Source organism: Bubalus bubalis, chromosome 4 (genome assembly GCF_019923935.1).
Source record: "Bubalus bubalis isolate 160015118507 breed Murrah chromosome 4, NDDB_SH_1, whole genome shotgun sequence".
Taxonomy (NCBI): Eukaryota; Metazoa; Chordata; class Mammalia; order Artiodactyla; family Bovidae; genus Bubalus; species Bubalus bubalis.
This window is the reverse complement of record NC_059160.1, coordinates 125,520,243-125,537,140: the sequence shown is the minus strand read 5'-3', so window position 1 is coordinate 125,537,140 and position 16,898 is coordinate 125,520,243. Positions and strand designations below refer to the sequence as shown.

The following is a 16,898-nucleotide window of genomic DNA, read 5'->3' as shown; positions in this document are numbered from 1 at the left end:
ACACTCCTGGGATTATGAAATAACTTTTTCTTGCAAAGTTCTTAGAGGGTTTTGGAAACTATTGAAGAAACTGGAATTCAAAGAGATAGAACTCTTTTGGGACTTTTACCTAGCTGTGGGACATATGCAGTCATTGCCTCACCTCCCCAAGTCCGGTTCCTTCCTCATATCAGGAATTGCTAATTGATGGCAGCATTTTTGCTCACTGATGTCAGTAGGTCTCTGAGATGCCCAGATCGTATTACAGGCAGCCAGTACCAGGTGATCAGAGCCAGTCCAAGAGATAAAATCTATTTACCATCCTGGGCTGAGACTTTTATTTCTGCTTTCCTTTCTGTTTATGGCATGCCATCAGCTTAAGTCACTGTTGGATCAGAGTAAATAGATTCTACTTTGAAAGCACACTGCCAACTCTGTTACGGGACTGAACACATCAAAGACTCTGGGGTTTACTTACATGTTGAAACAGGCTTTTTACCAGGTGAAACTAGGGTACTTTGAAAGATTTATTTAATCTCAGAGAGGTATTGACTTTCTTACTCAGCATAGAACAAGCACACCTGTGATAAACAGCATGATCTGTTGTTAGAGAATCTTAACGTTCTATCTCAGTTTTGAAACACCTTTTAGTTTAAAATAGAGCAATTTGCATTTCTCCCTTCTCATTTGTGAGTCCTGAGTATTCTAATGGTCTCAGATAGACTCCCCACTTAGAAAAAAAATAGCACCTATTAAATGCCGTGAATTGAATGAATACATTGAACAAATTGGCAAGGGGATCCTTAGGAAAAAAGGAAAAGCTCACTCACATTCAAACTAACATTCCCAGAGCTATGATTCCACTTCTTGTTTAATGATGCTTTTGTTTATGACTTTTATGCTTACACTTTGCACTACCTGAATTGATTTTTTTCCCCTTTTATCTCTGCTGCGCAGTGATAGATTGAAGGGCTCTTGTGAGCAATTTCAGCATGTCAGCTGCCTTGCCAAGGATGTGTTTCTCTATATAGGCCTTGATATGTATTTATATCCTTGATCTTTATTAATTCTCACTTGATTGAAGCAGATTGAGGGACTGGGGTTTAATATTGTTCTCTGGAATATTAATTAGAGAAAGAAATTTTATTCCTCTTTTAATTTCATATTCTTTTTGACTCATCCAAGATGGTAGCAAGGAACATGTAAATGGGCTCCCTCATTGACTTAACTATTTGACAGTGATATACAGAATCAACCAGAATATTTGCTCCCTGGAGAAATGGCTCAGTAGTTAATTAGCTGGGCTTTCTATATGTCTGGAAAAACCATGATTTCTATTTTTTATTACCCCTTACATAGAGATTCTATTTTATTGATGGCAGGGGCATCCAGAGGTGGAGGTACATTATTATAATTTAATGTTTCCCAAGCATCATTAACAACTGCTATGGGAGAGTTTGCTCACATTCTTCCAGGTACCACAGGGTTGCAGCTAAACCAATGGCTTTCCCCCTGCATTCAGACCTTTAATATAAATATATAACAAGCTCATAGAATAGTTTTAGTTCTGAAATAGACTTTACACATCCCCTATCCCAGCCCCTTCATTTCATTATTTAAAGTGAGGAAATAGAAGTCCAGAGAGTGATGAAGAGACTTAACATTACAGTTCCCAAATCTTATGTCTTTTCAAAATCTCACTTTCATGCCCTTCTCCCTAGCACATTTGAAGTATAAATATATTTTTCTAGTCAAAAGAACCATTCGCAGGCATATAAGATACCTTGCAGATCCATGGTACTTTAATTTTCAGAATAATTTCCCAAGCGTTTTCTCATTTGCCCTTTTTTTTTTTAATAACTCCATGTAATACATAAGGAAGGTAATAGCATTTCTATATTCCAGTGGTGAATGTGAACACAGAGTGCTGAAGTTTTTGCCTAAGGGCACATGGCTAATTCACATTGTTTTTTTTTTTTTCAATTGTAAAATGGATTCGTAATAACTACTTCATATGAATGCTGTCAGAAGTGAATGAAATTAAATTGATAATGTATATAAAGTGCCTAGCTCAGGGGTTTTCATTAAATGCTGTGGTGGGCAGGATTCTGAGATTGCCTCAAGACTCCTGCCCCCTGGTGTGCCCACACTGTATAATTTCTGCCCTCTGAATGTGGGTGATCCAAGAGTAGGATGAGGTGTCACTCTGTGATTAGTTACGTCATCTGGCAGAGGTGGAGGGATTTTGAGATGTAACCAAAGTCCCTAACCAGTTAACTTGAAGTCAGTCAGAAGAGAGAGTATCTGGATGGCCGTGACCCAATCAGACAAGCCCTTTAAGAGAAGGTATAGAGGTCAGAGACAGAAGAAAGAGCAGAGACCCTCCCCGTGGCCAGGAAGTAAACAGTGTTGCAAACGGCCCATGGCAAGGACTGCATGTCAGGCAGATCCCAGCAAAAGCCAGCAAGAAAATTCAGTCCTACAGCTGCAAGGAAACTGAATTCTGCAGCCAGAAGTGAGCTTGGAAGAAGACCCAAGTCTCAGTAAAACTGCTGCCTTGGGTGACACCGCAGTCTTGTGGATTTCAGCCTGATGGGACCTGAGCAGAGGAACCAGTCACACCACGCCCTGATGCCTCAGGCAGTACCCCGCAAGATCATACACTGTGTCGTTTAACCCACTGTTTGTGCGGATTTGTTGCACTGCAGTAGAAAACCAACACAAACAGAAAGTATTATTAATAGCATAATTAATTGATGGTGATGATGCCGATGAACATAATGGTGATGCTGTTAATAGTAGTACATCTGGAAACAAACTCCGATGGAGATGAGCCCTGGGATTTCTTTTGAGGAAATGATGCTGAAGCTGAAACTCCAGTACTTTGGCCACCTCATGCGAAGAGCTGACTCATTGGAAAACACTCTGATGCTGGGAGGGACTGGGGGCAGGAGGAGAAGGGGACGACAGAGGATGAGATGGCTGGATAGCATCACTGACTCGATGGACCTGAGTCTGAGTGAACTCCGGGAGTTTGTGATGGACAGGGAGGCCCGGCGTGCTGCGATTCATGGGGTCGCAAAGAGTTGGACACGACTGAGCAACTGAACTGAACTGAACAGAGTTTAAAAGGGTCAAATCCAGGAAGTGTAGTGAAATCAGCATTGGTAGGATTTGGTGGCTGTCCAGTTTGTAGAGTGGTGGATGGGGAGAGGGGAACGTGGGTGGAAAAGAATTCCAGGCTGCCCTATGAGCAGTGGTGGTCCCAGTAGAGATGCAAAACTATGCTAGTCCTGGCCATGCCAGTGGGAGTCTATCTTTCTCTCTTCCAAAATTCTGTGGGCAATATTTTCCTTTTGGTGTTCATGTCGATTCTTATCTATTTGAATATAATTAGTTCTGTGGGAAATACAGATACTCCCACAATAACTAGTACAGTAGAAGCCTCTGTTTCCTCATGTTTAAAATGTGACCCCTGCCTTTAAAGGTGGGCTACAGTCTGAACATGGCAGTGTATGTCAGGTGGCTAGTCAAGCTCTTGCTTGATACATCAGTTCTATTTTCATTGATGTTGTTCCTAAGTTCTTTTCTTCACCCCTAGTTTGACCTTTGTCCTAAAGGTCGTGACTATGGTTTATATATGTTTCTTTCATATTCTATAAAAAGTCCACTGTTGCCTAAAAGATACTCTATAAACTTTTGGATTGAATAAATGCAGGTGACAGAGAAGAGGGCTATGAGAAGGAAGGTAAATGGCAGTATTTTCCAGAAAGTTTGTGTGTATGTGTGTTTGTGTGCTTATTTATCTATATGTATCTATGTTGGGTGGTTTTGTTTGTTTGTTTAGTCACTAAGTCATGTTTGACTCTTTGGAACTTCATGGACTGTAGCCTTCCAGGCTCCTCCATCCACGGGATTTTCCAGGCAAGAATGCTGGAGTGGGTTGCCATTGCCTTCCCCAGGGTATCTTCCCAATCCAGGGATCAAATCCGTATCGCTCACATCTCCTGCATTGGCAGGTAGATTCTTTACCACTGAGCCACCAGTCAATATTTTCCAGAAAGTCCGTGTGTGTATGTGCTTATTTATCTACATTTATCTATGTTGGGTAGTACCTGTCAGTCTTTCTTGCTAGTGAATGAGCTCATTTTCCCCCAGTACCTATTCTTAAAGGTCAAATTGGCTTTTTTTAACCACACCGTGTAGCTTGTGGGATCTTATTTTCCCAAGTGATTGAAGGCAGGCACCCTGCAGTGGAAATGCTGATTCCTAACCATTAGACTAGCGGGAAAGCCCCATTAAAATAGTCTTGAATTATAAACATATGCTGTTTTTTCACTGAAATGAAAAAAAGTATGAAATAAGGAAAACCTTTAAGGAGACAGTGAAGTCTTACTCATAGTATTTGTTAATGTGATCATTTATTTACTTACTGAACACATATTTACTGGCTGTTATGAATTAAGCTCATTGTTAGGCCCTGGGGCTGCCCCCTGGGTATTCCGGGACCATCGGGGATGTCAACAGGGGCTGCTGTGGGATGAGCTTTTTGGAATGTGCTGGGGGGCTTTGGAGGTGCCCAGTGCACACTCAGAAGTGCCCGCCAGTTGCATGGTGACCCATGCCCGTGAGATATAAACAGAATCTGATTTTTCTGGTACTTCAGGGGCACCGAGTTTCTTTTATTTCAATATAAGATTCATGTCAAAATAGTCCTAGAAATAGGACTTATATCAAAGTGATATGATCTAGGTCTTATTCTAGGATATATGAAAACCTGGATTCAGAAATGCCCTGATGTTTAATGGGCTAAGAAAAATCTATTGCTTTTCCCTTAAAACAAGTGTGTGAATCTGATATGAAGGGCATAGCAAAGTGAAATCTGGTCCATTTGCTTCTCTTTATGACCAAACTCTGTTTGCCCTGTAAATTCCATCATAGAGATGTCTCAGATTTTGCAGGAAAAAAATGCTGAAGCTAGGATTCTCTTTAGAGAGGTACTTTCATACAAAGCTGAACTTCCTTATGCGTTTTCATCAAAAGAATTCCCAAATGCATATGAAATCTAACACAGAATTGTAGGACTATTAGACAGTTTTATTTCTACCTCATAAAAATATTTCAAAACCTGTGGGAGTTTTATGAAGCCAGCACTCATCAATCCATATCATTCCCAATTCAGGGGCCCATGAGACTCCTCTCAAAGCAAATTAGGGACATTGATTTTTGAAGCAAACTGTCATGTAATATACACTTCATATCAGTGCATAATAGGTTTAAAATCTTATCTCTGTCCCTCAAAATATATGTATTTGTGTGTGTATATATATATATGTGTGTGTGTGTGTGGTGTGTGTATTTGTGTGTCTGTGTATATTTGTGTATATATGTGTGTGAGTAAAATAAATTTTATATAGTTATATAAAATTCAAGACATACATGTAAATTTAAAATATACAAATGTCGGGTGTTCTACTATATTTTTAAAAATCCACAGTCAGCATCTCCTCTCTTCCTTTTCACTTCTCTTTGTAGAAATAAGAGTATTTGATCAATGAACTAAACCTTTCAGATAAAATACCCAGTGCATTTGATCATTTTCTTTCAAAATCCTTCTTTAGGTCTGTGGTTCTGATCTTCCTCAAGTGCCAATGTTTTCTGCTCTATCCCAAAATTAAAATTAAAATATCCTGGGACTTCCCTAGTGATCAAGTGGTTAAGACTCCCTGCTTCTACTGCAGGAGACAGGGGTTCAATCCCTAGTTTGGGAAACTAAGATCCCACATGCTGCATGGTGTGGCCAAATAAATAATTTATTTATTAAAATACATTTTAAAAATTAAAAAATATAAACGTTCGCAAATGCATTTTTTTTTTTTTTTAACTATATTTCTGAACTTGACAGGCTCAACTCCTGCTAGAAGTTTGGCTCTTTAGCTGCTCCTGAGTCTGTGGAAAGCCCCATCCATCCCACAGTTAGTCTTTTACAGGGTTCCCACCTGCCCAGGGCAGACCTGCCCAAAGAGCCTGGACAGGGAGGCAAGCCAGGGCCCTGGAGGGAGTAGTAGGTGTGGTGACTTGGGACTGAACAGCCTGGAGGGGGATTGTCAGATTAAGGAGAAAGGAATGCAAGAAATGGACAAAGCCATTTTATCTTGCTGTGTTCCCTCCACCACAAATCTCAATTATGTAAAATGATCCTGAATAGTTCCGTCTTGTTCTCAGTTTGTTTATTTAGTTGTGTGTGTGTTAAATTGCAGAGCTGTTAAAGCAGTATATTCCTATGCAGTGAAAGCATAAGAAGAGATATTTTCATCAGGTTTCTTCTTCCTTCTTTCTCAGGCAAGCTTGCCTCTTAACTCTCCATGGAAAATATCTGTGTTTTAAAATAATTGGGAAAAGGAAATGCTAATGTTTCCCTAATTGTACTTTATAGAGTCATCAATGTCAGGAAGTTTTTCCTTAAATTACATCCAGATTCCCTTGCTGATGTCAAAGATTATTTCCTTTACTTTTATCTTCAGAGTCAGTGGCTCCCAGCTGTCTCTCTTCCCAGTGCAGAAAGTTTGGGGTTGATAAACCATAAAGGTTATTTCCCTTCAGTGTATTTTCTGCATGCTTAATCTTCCTGTGAACTTCATATATGTTTGAGAGTGGTACCTTTTAAAATCTTTTTTATTTTTAATTTTTTTATTTTAAACTTCTTATTTTATATTGGAGTATAACAACTTTTGTGATAGTTTCATTTGGACAGCAAAGGAGCTCAGCCATACATAAACATGTATCCATTCTCCCCTAGACTCCCCTCCCATCCTCGCTGCCACATAACACTGAGCAGTTTCCTGTGCTATCCAGTAGGTCCTTGTTGGTTATCCATGTTAAATATAGCAGTGTGTACATGTCAATCCCAAACTATCCTTCGCCCCTGGTAACCATAAATTCATTCTCTAAGTCTGTGAGTTAGAATGGTACCTTTAGAATTAACCTAGCTGTATACATTCTGTAGCATACCCAGGCCATGCTTGAATGCAGGTTCATACAGCCTTGAAGAATTATACCCTTGCATGACTTGGAATATGCTCTTCCCAAGTTCATTCCTTTGCAACCAAACTCTTTAGGCAGGCCTTTAGAAATCTGCCTCTGAGCCCCTCTCAAATAACTTCTTCCTTTGGGCTATCACCCTACCATGTGTTATAACAAACCCTAAAACAGGCAGTTATCTAAAAAGATGTCCAACACTACTGAATGGCAGAGATACAATAATGAAACAATCTCGAAAGCTGGGAACTTCTATCAGTTATAGTGATACCCAGCCTTTTGAAATTGGAAGTCATGAGATGTCCACACACTTTGCACAGTTGGCTGTAGAAGTGTTTAGGGTGATACAGTGCACTGAAGTAGGGGCTTGGTCCCGATCTTGCCACTTTGAGTGAGTCTCTTCCATTCTCTCTATTTTATTATTTGATTTGTAATTTGAAGGGATGATATTCTCACTTAAGAAGACCTCTTCCAAATAGAAAATAATCTTTCCTAAAGATGGCATGGCTTTGCAAATGTTGGCATTCTAAACATGAAAATATAACTCATGTATATCCAAATAGTCTTTCTAGCCATGATTTCCTGAGAAATTTGCCTCCTATTTTATATATGATATAACTGCATCTGTTGAAAAAATGAACAAAGCGAAGAACTTGGAGCTTGAGGGTGTTGCCAGTAGAAAGCTTAGGGAGATCCAGGTGGTCTGTCTTTTTGCAGTCTGCCCAAGCTCAGGGGAGCCTAGGTTCTTTCTGGGAAGAGTTGCGTGAGGATCTGAGGTTGGGGTAGAAAATACGCACAGCCACACCTGGAATTTGAACTCCTTGCCAACCTTCATCTCACTCTGCTTCTTGGAAGAATAAGTGTGCCACTCTAGCATCATCTCATTTTTACATTGTTAAAGGAAATACTGTCCCTTCTGTCCTGTCCCTGTGGCCACAGAGCTGTTCATCTAACAAATGATCCTATCTCTTATGTCTTCTGCATCGTCAGGTGGCTTCTTTGCCCACCAGGTTCCTCTGTCCATGGAATTCTCCAGGCAAGAATACCGGAGTGGGTTGCCATTCCCTTTTCCAGGGGATCTCCCTGATCCAGGGATTGAACCCAGGTCTCCTGCGTTGCAGGCAGATTCTTTACCATCTGAGCCACCAGGGAAAGTCTTTACCACTAGCAGCACCCAAAAAGGAAACTGAGGCTTAAAAGGTTGCCCAGTATCTTTGTGCTGATAATCAGCAGAGTTGAGAGGGAACCGGCAGTCCTGCCCCAGAGCCCATGCTTTTAACTAGTGCTCTGCACTGGGAAAAACCAACCTTCTGTGTTCTTGTAGATACCTAAATAAAATGATCCGGGCAGTTCCCTTCTTGGGTCTGCATCACAGAATAAGGAAGTAACAGTTGCTCAAATCCAGGGCATTGGTACCATACATATTTATTAAGGGCCTTTCAGGGCCTGGGCCCTGCACAGAGTGTTCAGAAAACACTGGAGTAAAACATGAGTCTCTGCTGTCAACGGGCTCGACCCAATGGAGGGATCACAGATTAATCAAATGATCTTTATACAGACCTGTAGTGACAAGCTGAGATAAATGCTAAGAAGTAGAAGGAATGGGGGCAATGTCCCTCCCCTCTAACTCCACTATTTCCCATTAGATATTTTTGCCTCCTGTTCTCTTGCCTACCGACTGCTAGTTTAGTAGCTAAAGAGGGAGAGTCCCTCAGTACTAGGAGCTGTCCTTTCACGTTTGCACTGCAGAGATTTAATTAAGTAGAGAGTAAATGAGAGAAGAATTAGATAAGGGTATTGGGTGAATAAAAGTAGGTAAACTTAATTATTTAAGTATATTTAGTTTCACTTTAAATTATTGTCTGCAAAGACCATCCATCATGGGTGCCCTTTCTTTTCCAATTAATAAAAAACTAACATCAGCATACTACTTTGCAGCATAGAAGGCCGTTTCAAATATCATTAAGGCATTGCAGCGGTATTTCAGGATGTTATTGTCACCTTTTTACAGAAGCAGAAGCTGAACCACTAAGTCCCTTTCACAGAATCATTCATTCCAGGAAGTGATGAGCCTGGAATCCACTTCTGCTGACATATATTCCCCTGACTTGTTTCTCCTTGTTCCTTTCAGGGACCATTATTTTCATGGTCATGGTTACTAAATCCTTCTCATAGTGATTTTTTCCTTTTTGCATTCTTAATGGGCTGCATTTGAAAGGAAGCCCTCTGCCTTCACGAAATTGTGAATTAAACATGCAAAGAGGCAAGCACAGAGAAATCAGAGGGAGCAAGTGGCGTTTAGCAGGTTTCTCTTTTGGAAAACTTTTTGTCCATGTTTTTGTAACGACCAAGTATGAGATGAAAGAGGAGAAGGTGCAGGTGGGTGTCCAGAGCAGGGAGAGGAAGAGTATAGGTAAGGATGGCAGGGGTCAGCTCCATGCACCCCCAGTGCCCCCAGAGCCCAGCTTGGTCCTCCCAGAAGCCACTGCAGGGGAAGGACGGTATTCTCCACATTTCTTCTGTGTGAAGCTCCACTTAAACGCCACTCTCTGGACTCACTGGAACCTCTGCTTTCTGCCCAGTGAGCACCCAGCACCAGGCACTTCCCTGTCCATTGCCTGTCACTCCTCATCACAATTACTTGTATTCTTCCCTCCCTCGACACCTGTGCTGTTCTCCGCAGAGTTGTGCTCCTTGGTGCCTGGCACCTGGAAGGTGGCCAATGAATGTTGGATGAATGAACTTTCAAGAAAGACTAAAACTCCCAAGTTCCAGAATAAATTGTCTGTCATTGCGCGTGTGGTTGGAATGAAAAAAATTAGTTTTAAGGTCATGAGATATCTTTGCTCCGATAGTCTCTCATTTCTGTGGCATTTCACTGCCGGGCCCACATTTGATCTAAGCTACCTATTTTCTTCACCTTCTTTTTTTAAAATCTATACAATGTTTTGTATATGTTTATTATTGAAATCCTTTCTGCCAAGGTGATATTGAAGGTAGTGAACTGCACAAGAATATTTCTTTTTCTTTTTTTTAATTGGAGGATATTTGCTTTACAGTGTAGTGCTACTTTCTGCTAAACAATGTGAATCAGCTTTAAATATACATATATCCCCTCCTTCTTGAGCCTCCCTCCCACTCACTCCCAGCCCGACCCTCTTTCCTTGTTGAAACATTTTTTTCACAGGGGTCATAGAAGAGGGATGAATGTAATCATGAAAACTGTAATTGTGTAGTCATTCTCTCAAGGATGGGTTGATGTGGTAACATTGGTGCCAAGTACAGGTCAAGGGAGATGCAAACTGCCCCTTCCCAGGGAATCCCGAGAGGGCAAGTCCTACCCATGCCCACGAGTAACAGGACTAATATATCTTAAAAACTGATGTAGATGTGTATTAAAGATGGTTCTGATGCAAGGGGAGAGCTTCTATTTGTCTGGGAAGTCAGGGAGATTGCACCAACGAGGTGGGACTTTTTATACTGGGCACTGAAGCATGAATAGGAGTTCACCAGGCAGAGGGGAATGAACTTGGTTCCTTGTGGAAGAACTCTCTGGGCAGATGAAATGTTGTATATGAAGGTGGGGTGGTGGGGGCAGGAGGCAACACATCTTTATGGTTTTGCTGCTGTGACTCTCCTAAATCTGTGGAGGGAGGCTGAAGAGTTGAGCTTGGGCCAGATCCTAGTTGGCTTATTAGCTTCCTGTGGAGTAGATTATTTGGTAGGCAATAAGAATCTCTGAAAAATACTGATTGAGGGCAATCATGTGACTGATTTGCATTTTATGGGAGGAGGTCCACTCTTTTATTACAAGGGGGATGAATCATGGGGTCAATGGAGTGAGGAGTGTTGTGGGGAGGGATGTGGAGACCATCGTTAGATCTTCCCATTATGAAGTGGTTAACAATAGCCCTGGAATGAGGCAATGGACAGCTGACCCAGTTGGATGCAATGAAAGGAAAGGACCAATTGAGGGTGTGTTGCAAGGTGCATCGATAACACATTAGGACCAGCTGACTGTGGATAGAAGGAGAGGGAACAGCCCAAGACAGTCTGGCACAGAGCACTGGGTACCAGTCACCAAGTACAGCCTGCGTTGAACATCTCATAACCAACAACTTTTAAAAATGGCCAGGTGTATAGAAAAGTACCCTTGCAGCAACCCTTGTGTATGTGTTATTTTCTGAAGAACAGCAAGCTAACACAGTGTTCAGAGATGTAAAGTAACTTAACCAAGGCCACACAGCTCATCCCTGGCAGGACTAGGATCCAAATCCATGTCGGATCACCTTGAAGCCTGTGCTGTGAGGAGATGCCCCACGTGACAGAAGCAGTGGCAGGTCAAGAGCCTCCTACAAGGCTGATGGGGGCACTTGAGGAGAGGAGAGAGCACCCTGGCTTTGCAGGGTAACTGAGGGGGGGTACCTTTGCATTTTTATTTTACTTTATTGACAGCTAGTTGAACAGCTACTTTATTGACAGCTAGTTGGTTTACAATATCATGTTAGTTTCATAAAGATGTCAGCAACCTCTTCATCTTTATAGGCAGGGCAGTTTTTGTTCAGTTGCTAAGTCATATCAGATGCTTTGCAGCCCCATGAACTGCAGCATAGCAGGCTTCCCTGTCCTTCACTATTGCCCTGAGTCTGCTCAAACTCATGTCCATTGAGTCAGTGATGCCATCCAACCAGGCAGGGCAGTAGGGACCAATTAAAAAAAAGAAAACTACAGACCAGTATCACTGATGAACATAGATGCAAAAATCCTTACCAAAATTTTAGCAAACAGAATTGAACAGCATATTAAAAAGATCATACATCATGACCAAGTGGGCTTTATCCCAGGGATGCAAGGATTCATCAATATTTGCAAATCAATCAATGTGATACACCACATTAACAAATTGAAAGATAAAAACCATATGATTATCTCAATAGATGCAGAGAAAGCCTTTGACAAAATTCAACATCCATTTATGATAAAAAAGCCTCCATAAAGCAGGCATAGAAGAAACATACTTCAACATAATAAAAGCCATATATGATAAACCCACAGCAAACATTATCCTCAATGGTGAAAAACTGAAAGCTTTTCCCCTAAAGTCAGGAACAAGACAAGGGTGCCCACTCTCACCACTACTATTCAACATAGTTTTGGAAGTTTTAGCCACAGCAATCAGAGAAGACAAAGAAATAAAAGGAATCCAGATTGGAAAAGAAGAAGTAAAACTCTCACCGTTTACAGATGACATGATCCTCTACATAGAAAACCCTAAAGACACCACCAGAAAATTACTAGAACTAATCAATGAATATAGTCAAGTTGCAGGATATAAAATTAACACACAGAAATCCCTTGCATTCCTATACACTAACAAAGAGAAAACAGAAATAGAAATTAAGGAAACAATTCCATTCACTATTGCAACACAAAGAATAAGATCAGATCAGATCAGTCCATCAGTCGTGTCCGACTCTTTGCGACCCCATGAATCGCAGCACGCCAGGCCTCCCTGTCCATCACCAACTCCCAGAGTTCACTCAGACTCACCTCCATCGAGTCAGTGATGCCATCCAGCCATCTCATCCTCTGTCGTCCCCTTCTCCTCCTGCCCCCAATCCCTCCCAGCATCAGAGTCTTTTCCAATGAGTCAACTCTTCGCATGAGATGGCCAAAGTACTGGAGTTTCAGCTTTAGCCTCATTCCTTCCAAAGAAATCCCAGGGCTGATCTCCTTCAGAATGGACTGGTTGGATCTCCTTGCAGCCCAAGGGACTCTCAAGAGTCTTCTCCAACACCACAGTTCAAAAGCATCAATTCTTCGGTGCTCAGCCTTCTTCACAGTCCAACTCTCACATCCATACATGACCACAGGAAAAACCATAGAGGAATAAATCTACCTAAAGAAACAAAAGACCTATATATAGAAAACTATAAACACCGGTGAAAGAAATCAAAGATGACACAAATAGATGGAGAAATATACCATGTTCATGGATTGGAAGAATCAATATAGTGAAAATGAGTATACTACCCAAAGCAATTTATAGATTCAATGCAACCCCTATCAAGCTACCAACAGTATTTTTCAGAGAACTAGAACAAATAATTTCACAATTTTTATGGAAATACAAAAAACTTCAAGTAGCCAAAGCAGTCTTGAGAAAGAAGGGAATTGGAGAAATCAACCTGCCTGACTTCAGGCTATACTACAAAGCTACAGTCATCAAGACAGCATGGTACTGGCACAAAGACAGAAATATAGATCAATGGAACAAAATAGAAAGCCCAGAAATAAATCTATGCACCTATGGACACCTTATTTTTGACAAAGGAGGCAAGAATATGCAATGGAGAAAAGACAATCTTTTTAATAAGTGGTGCTGAGAAAACTGGTCAACCACCTGTAGAAGAATGAAACTAGAACACTTTCTAACACTATAGACAAAAATAAACTCAAAATGGATTAAAGATCTAAATGTAAGACCAGAAACTATAAAACTTCTAGAGGAGAAAATAGGCAAAACACTCTGACATAAATCACACAGGATCCTCTATGACCCACTTCCCAGAGTAATGGAAATAAAAGCAAAAATAAACAAATGGGACCTAATTAAGCTTAAAAGCTTTTGCACAACGAAGGAAACTATAAGCAAGGCAAAAAGACAGCCTTCAGAATGGGAGAAAAAAATAGCAGATGAAGCAACTAACAAAGAATTAATCTCAAAAATATACAAGCAACTCCTGCAGCTCAATTCCAGAAAAATAAATGACCCAATCAAAAAATGGGCCAAAGAACTACACAGACATTTCTCCAAAGAAGACATACAGATGGCTAACAAACACATGAAAAGATGCTCAATGTCACTCATGATCAGAGCAATGCAAATCAAAACCACAATGAGGTCAGAATGGCTGCCATCAAAAAGCCTACAAGCAGTAAATGCTGGAGAGGGTGTGGAGGAAAGGAAACCCCCTTACACTGTTGGTGGGAATGCAAAGTAGTAGAGCCACTATGGAGAACAGTGTGGAGATTCCTTAAAAAAAACTGGAAATAGAACTGCCATACAACCCAGAAATCCCACTGCTGGGCATACACAACTGAGGAAACCAGAATTGAAAGAGACACATGTAACCCAATGTCATTGCAGCACTGTTTATAATAGCCAGGACATGGAAGCAACCTAGATGTCCATCAGCAGATGAATGGATAAGAAAGCTGTGGTACATATACACAATGGAGTATTACTCAGCTATTAAAGAGAATGCATTTGAATCAGTTCTAATGAGGTAGATGAAACTGGAGCCTATTATACAGACTGAAGTAAGTCAGAAAGAAAAACACTAATACAGTATATTAATGCATATATATGGAATTTAGAAAGATGGTAACGATGACCCTATATGCAAGACAGCAAAAGAGACACAGATGTAAAGAAAAAACTTTTGGACTCTGTGGGAGAAGGCTAGGATGGGATGATTTGAGAGAATAGCATTGAAACATGTATATTACCATATGTGAAATGGATTGTCAGTCCAGGTTCAATGCATGAGACAGGGTGCTCAGGGCCAGTGCACTGGGATGACCCTGAGGGATGGGATGGGGAGAGAGGTGGGAGGGGGGTTCAGGATGGGGAACACATGTACACCTATGGCTGATTCATGTCAATGTATGGCAAAAGCCAGTACAATATTGTAAACTAATTAGCCTCCAATTAAAATAAATGCATTTTAAAAAGAGAGGATGTCTGTCCTCCATGTCAGGGATGTATGTGGACTAAGAGGAAGACTTCATAGGCATGAAGAGTGGGTCAGCCCGAGAAAGAAGGAAGTACCCCATTTCTGGGCATGGGAAGAGAGGGGTGAGAGGGCGCTTTGCTGACTCCAAAGGGAAGAGAAGAGGAAGGCAGAGAATGCTTTTCTCACTGCTCTGGAATTTGTTGGCAAAATTGATGGGAAGAATCAGGAAAATAACAGATGAAGCCGTGGAGCCTTGAGGACCCCAGAGACTCCCTGTGCCAGCCCTGAAAACACTGATCTGAGAGCTTGGAGGAGCCCTTGGTGGAGACTGGACGCCTGGAGGTGGGTCAGTGCCCTGCCTTGCCTCCTGACTGCTCCACTACAGCTCTGCAGCCCCCGAGAGGCTGGGTGCCTTCAGTTCCTTCTAGATGCTGCTCTCCAGGTGCCGGACCTTGGCTGGGGCAGAGACAGAAGGAATGCATTTTAATGTCTAGGAGGGAGAGACCTGTGAAACTGAAACCCCTGTCTGTACCCAGTATAACATTAACCCCTTCAGCCCATCTGAGTAGTTACAAGTATAATCTGAGCACACTTCACTCAGTCACTTGTATTTTTGATTTTAAGTAAAATGAACAATTTGTCCTTATCAAATAACGCACTCGGTGAGTTAAGGGATCAAAATCTTAAGGGAGCAGTCTTGGAGTCTTTTCCTCGGTCCAGCTTTTGGAAGCCATCGGCAGATTCTCTTGGAGGCTGAAAAGGCTGAATATACAGAGGTTTCCTTCCTTGTGTAAAAGACATGATGCTTCTATCAGGAAGGAGACCTCCGTCCCAGATCACCGTGCTGCTCACAGTGGGAACACATATTCCCCGCGTCTCTTCTTTGCCCTGGGTGCAGTGCCTCAATTATTGGCATCTGGGCTGATAATCCAATTAATTGTGAAGTATCTTGCTGTTTTCCTTTTGAGCCATTTTTTTCTTCACTGAGGCTCAGTCCACTAGTTGATTTGGTTTCTTATGCCATATTGACACATCCACAGGAGACGCAGATTTAATCCCTGGGTCGGGAAGATCCCCTGGAGGAGGATCTTGGCAACCCACTCCAGTATTCTTTCTTGCAGAATCCCATGGACAGAGGAGCCTGGTGTGCTACAGTCCATAGGGTCACAAAGAATTGAGCATGACTGAAGTGACTGAGTTCACATGCACTCCCTCCCTTTTAAACCATTGATTAAATAAATATTAATAAATATAATCTCTATAGTTATTAAGTATTGTATTGAATTCAAAAGCAGTAACATGTGATTAATGTTCCATCTTATAAAAATCCTGTACTTAATTTCAGAAAAGATGAAGTTAATATATTCTTATAGATGTGTACAATTTCTTTGAAATGCCCCCTCAAAATCAATGCTGGTACATTCACAGGCAAGATTTCCAGGAGCCATCAGGTGCTTGCCTGTCCACTGGTGGGAATGATCCCAGAGCACCATGTCTATCCAGCTGGACCTTGGTGGGGCCGGCTATGTATGTTCTGGAATGCGATCCTGCTCTTCCACACCCAGCCGTGGAATGACTTGGCTCTCTGATCTTTTGCTCAGGAACCCTGGAGCACGCAGCACATCCCGGCGCTGTTCTCAGCTTTCTGTGGCCTCTTAGTTGCACTTTCCTACCATCTGAGCAGGCAGAGCAGCGACCCCTCTGTGCTCCTGTGAGTAACACACACACGCACACACACACACATACACACACACACACACATACACACAGAGCTGTCCACTAGCCCTGCAGCCTCACCCTCTCATCCAGTGCTCAGGGTGCTTGAATTCTTTCCCTGTTAAACCGGCTGGTCCCTGGGTGATGGTGGGAGAAACCCCGGAATAACCAGAAATGAATGAAAACCAGAGGTCAAGTTCAAGGACACACTGAACCTTGGCCTTGGTGCTTTTGGAGTAAAACTCAAAAATCCAGGGATAGATGTCCTCTTGTACCCGGGCACTGTCTTTGACCTTCCCTTGGGGAGTTGTATGAGAGGCACCAACTTGACAAGTAGTCTCTCTGGGTCCATGAAGTGGCATCACTGCCTTTATGCCAGGGCTATAAAGTCTACCCTGGGGAGACTAGACTTGCATCTCTAGAAGG

At 41.8% G+C, this 16,898-nt stretch overlaps 1 protein-coding gene across 2 annotated transcripts in view; it reads left to right on the top strand.

Annotated features, from left to right (window-relative positions):
* Positions 1-16,898, top strand: part of PCNX2 (pecanex 2) — a 292,933-nt gene that overhangs the window by 104,057 nt on the left and 171,978 nt on the right. For both annotated transcript variants that reach the window (XM_025284518.3, XM_044942027.2), the window contains one exon: positions 16,358-16,467. In XM_025284518.3, coding sequence (XP_025140303.3) covers positions 16,358-16,467 — 110 coding nt within the window. The remainder of the gene's footprint in view (positions 1-16,357; positions 16,468-16,898) is intronic.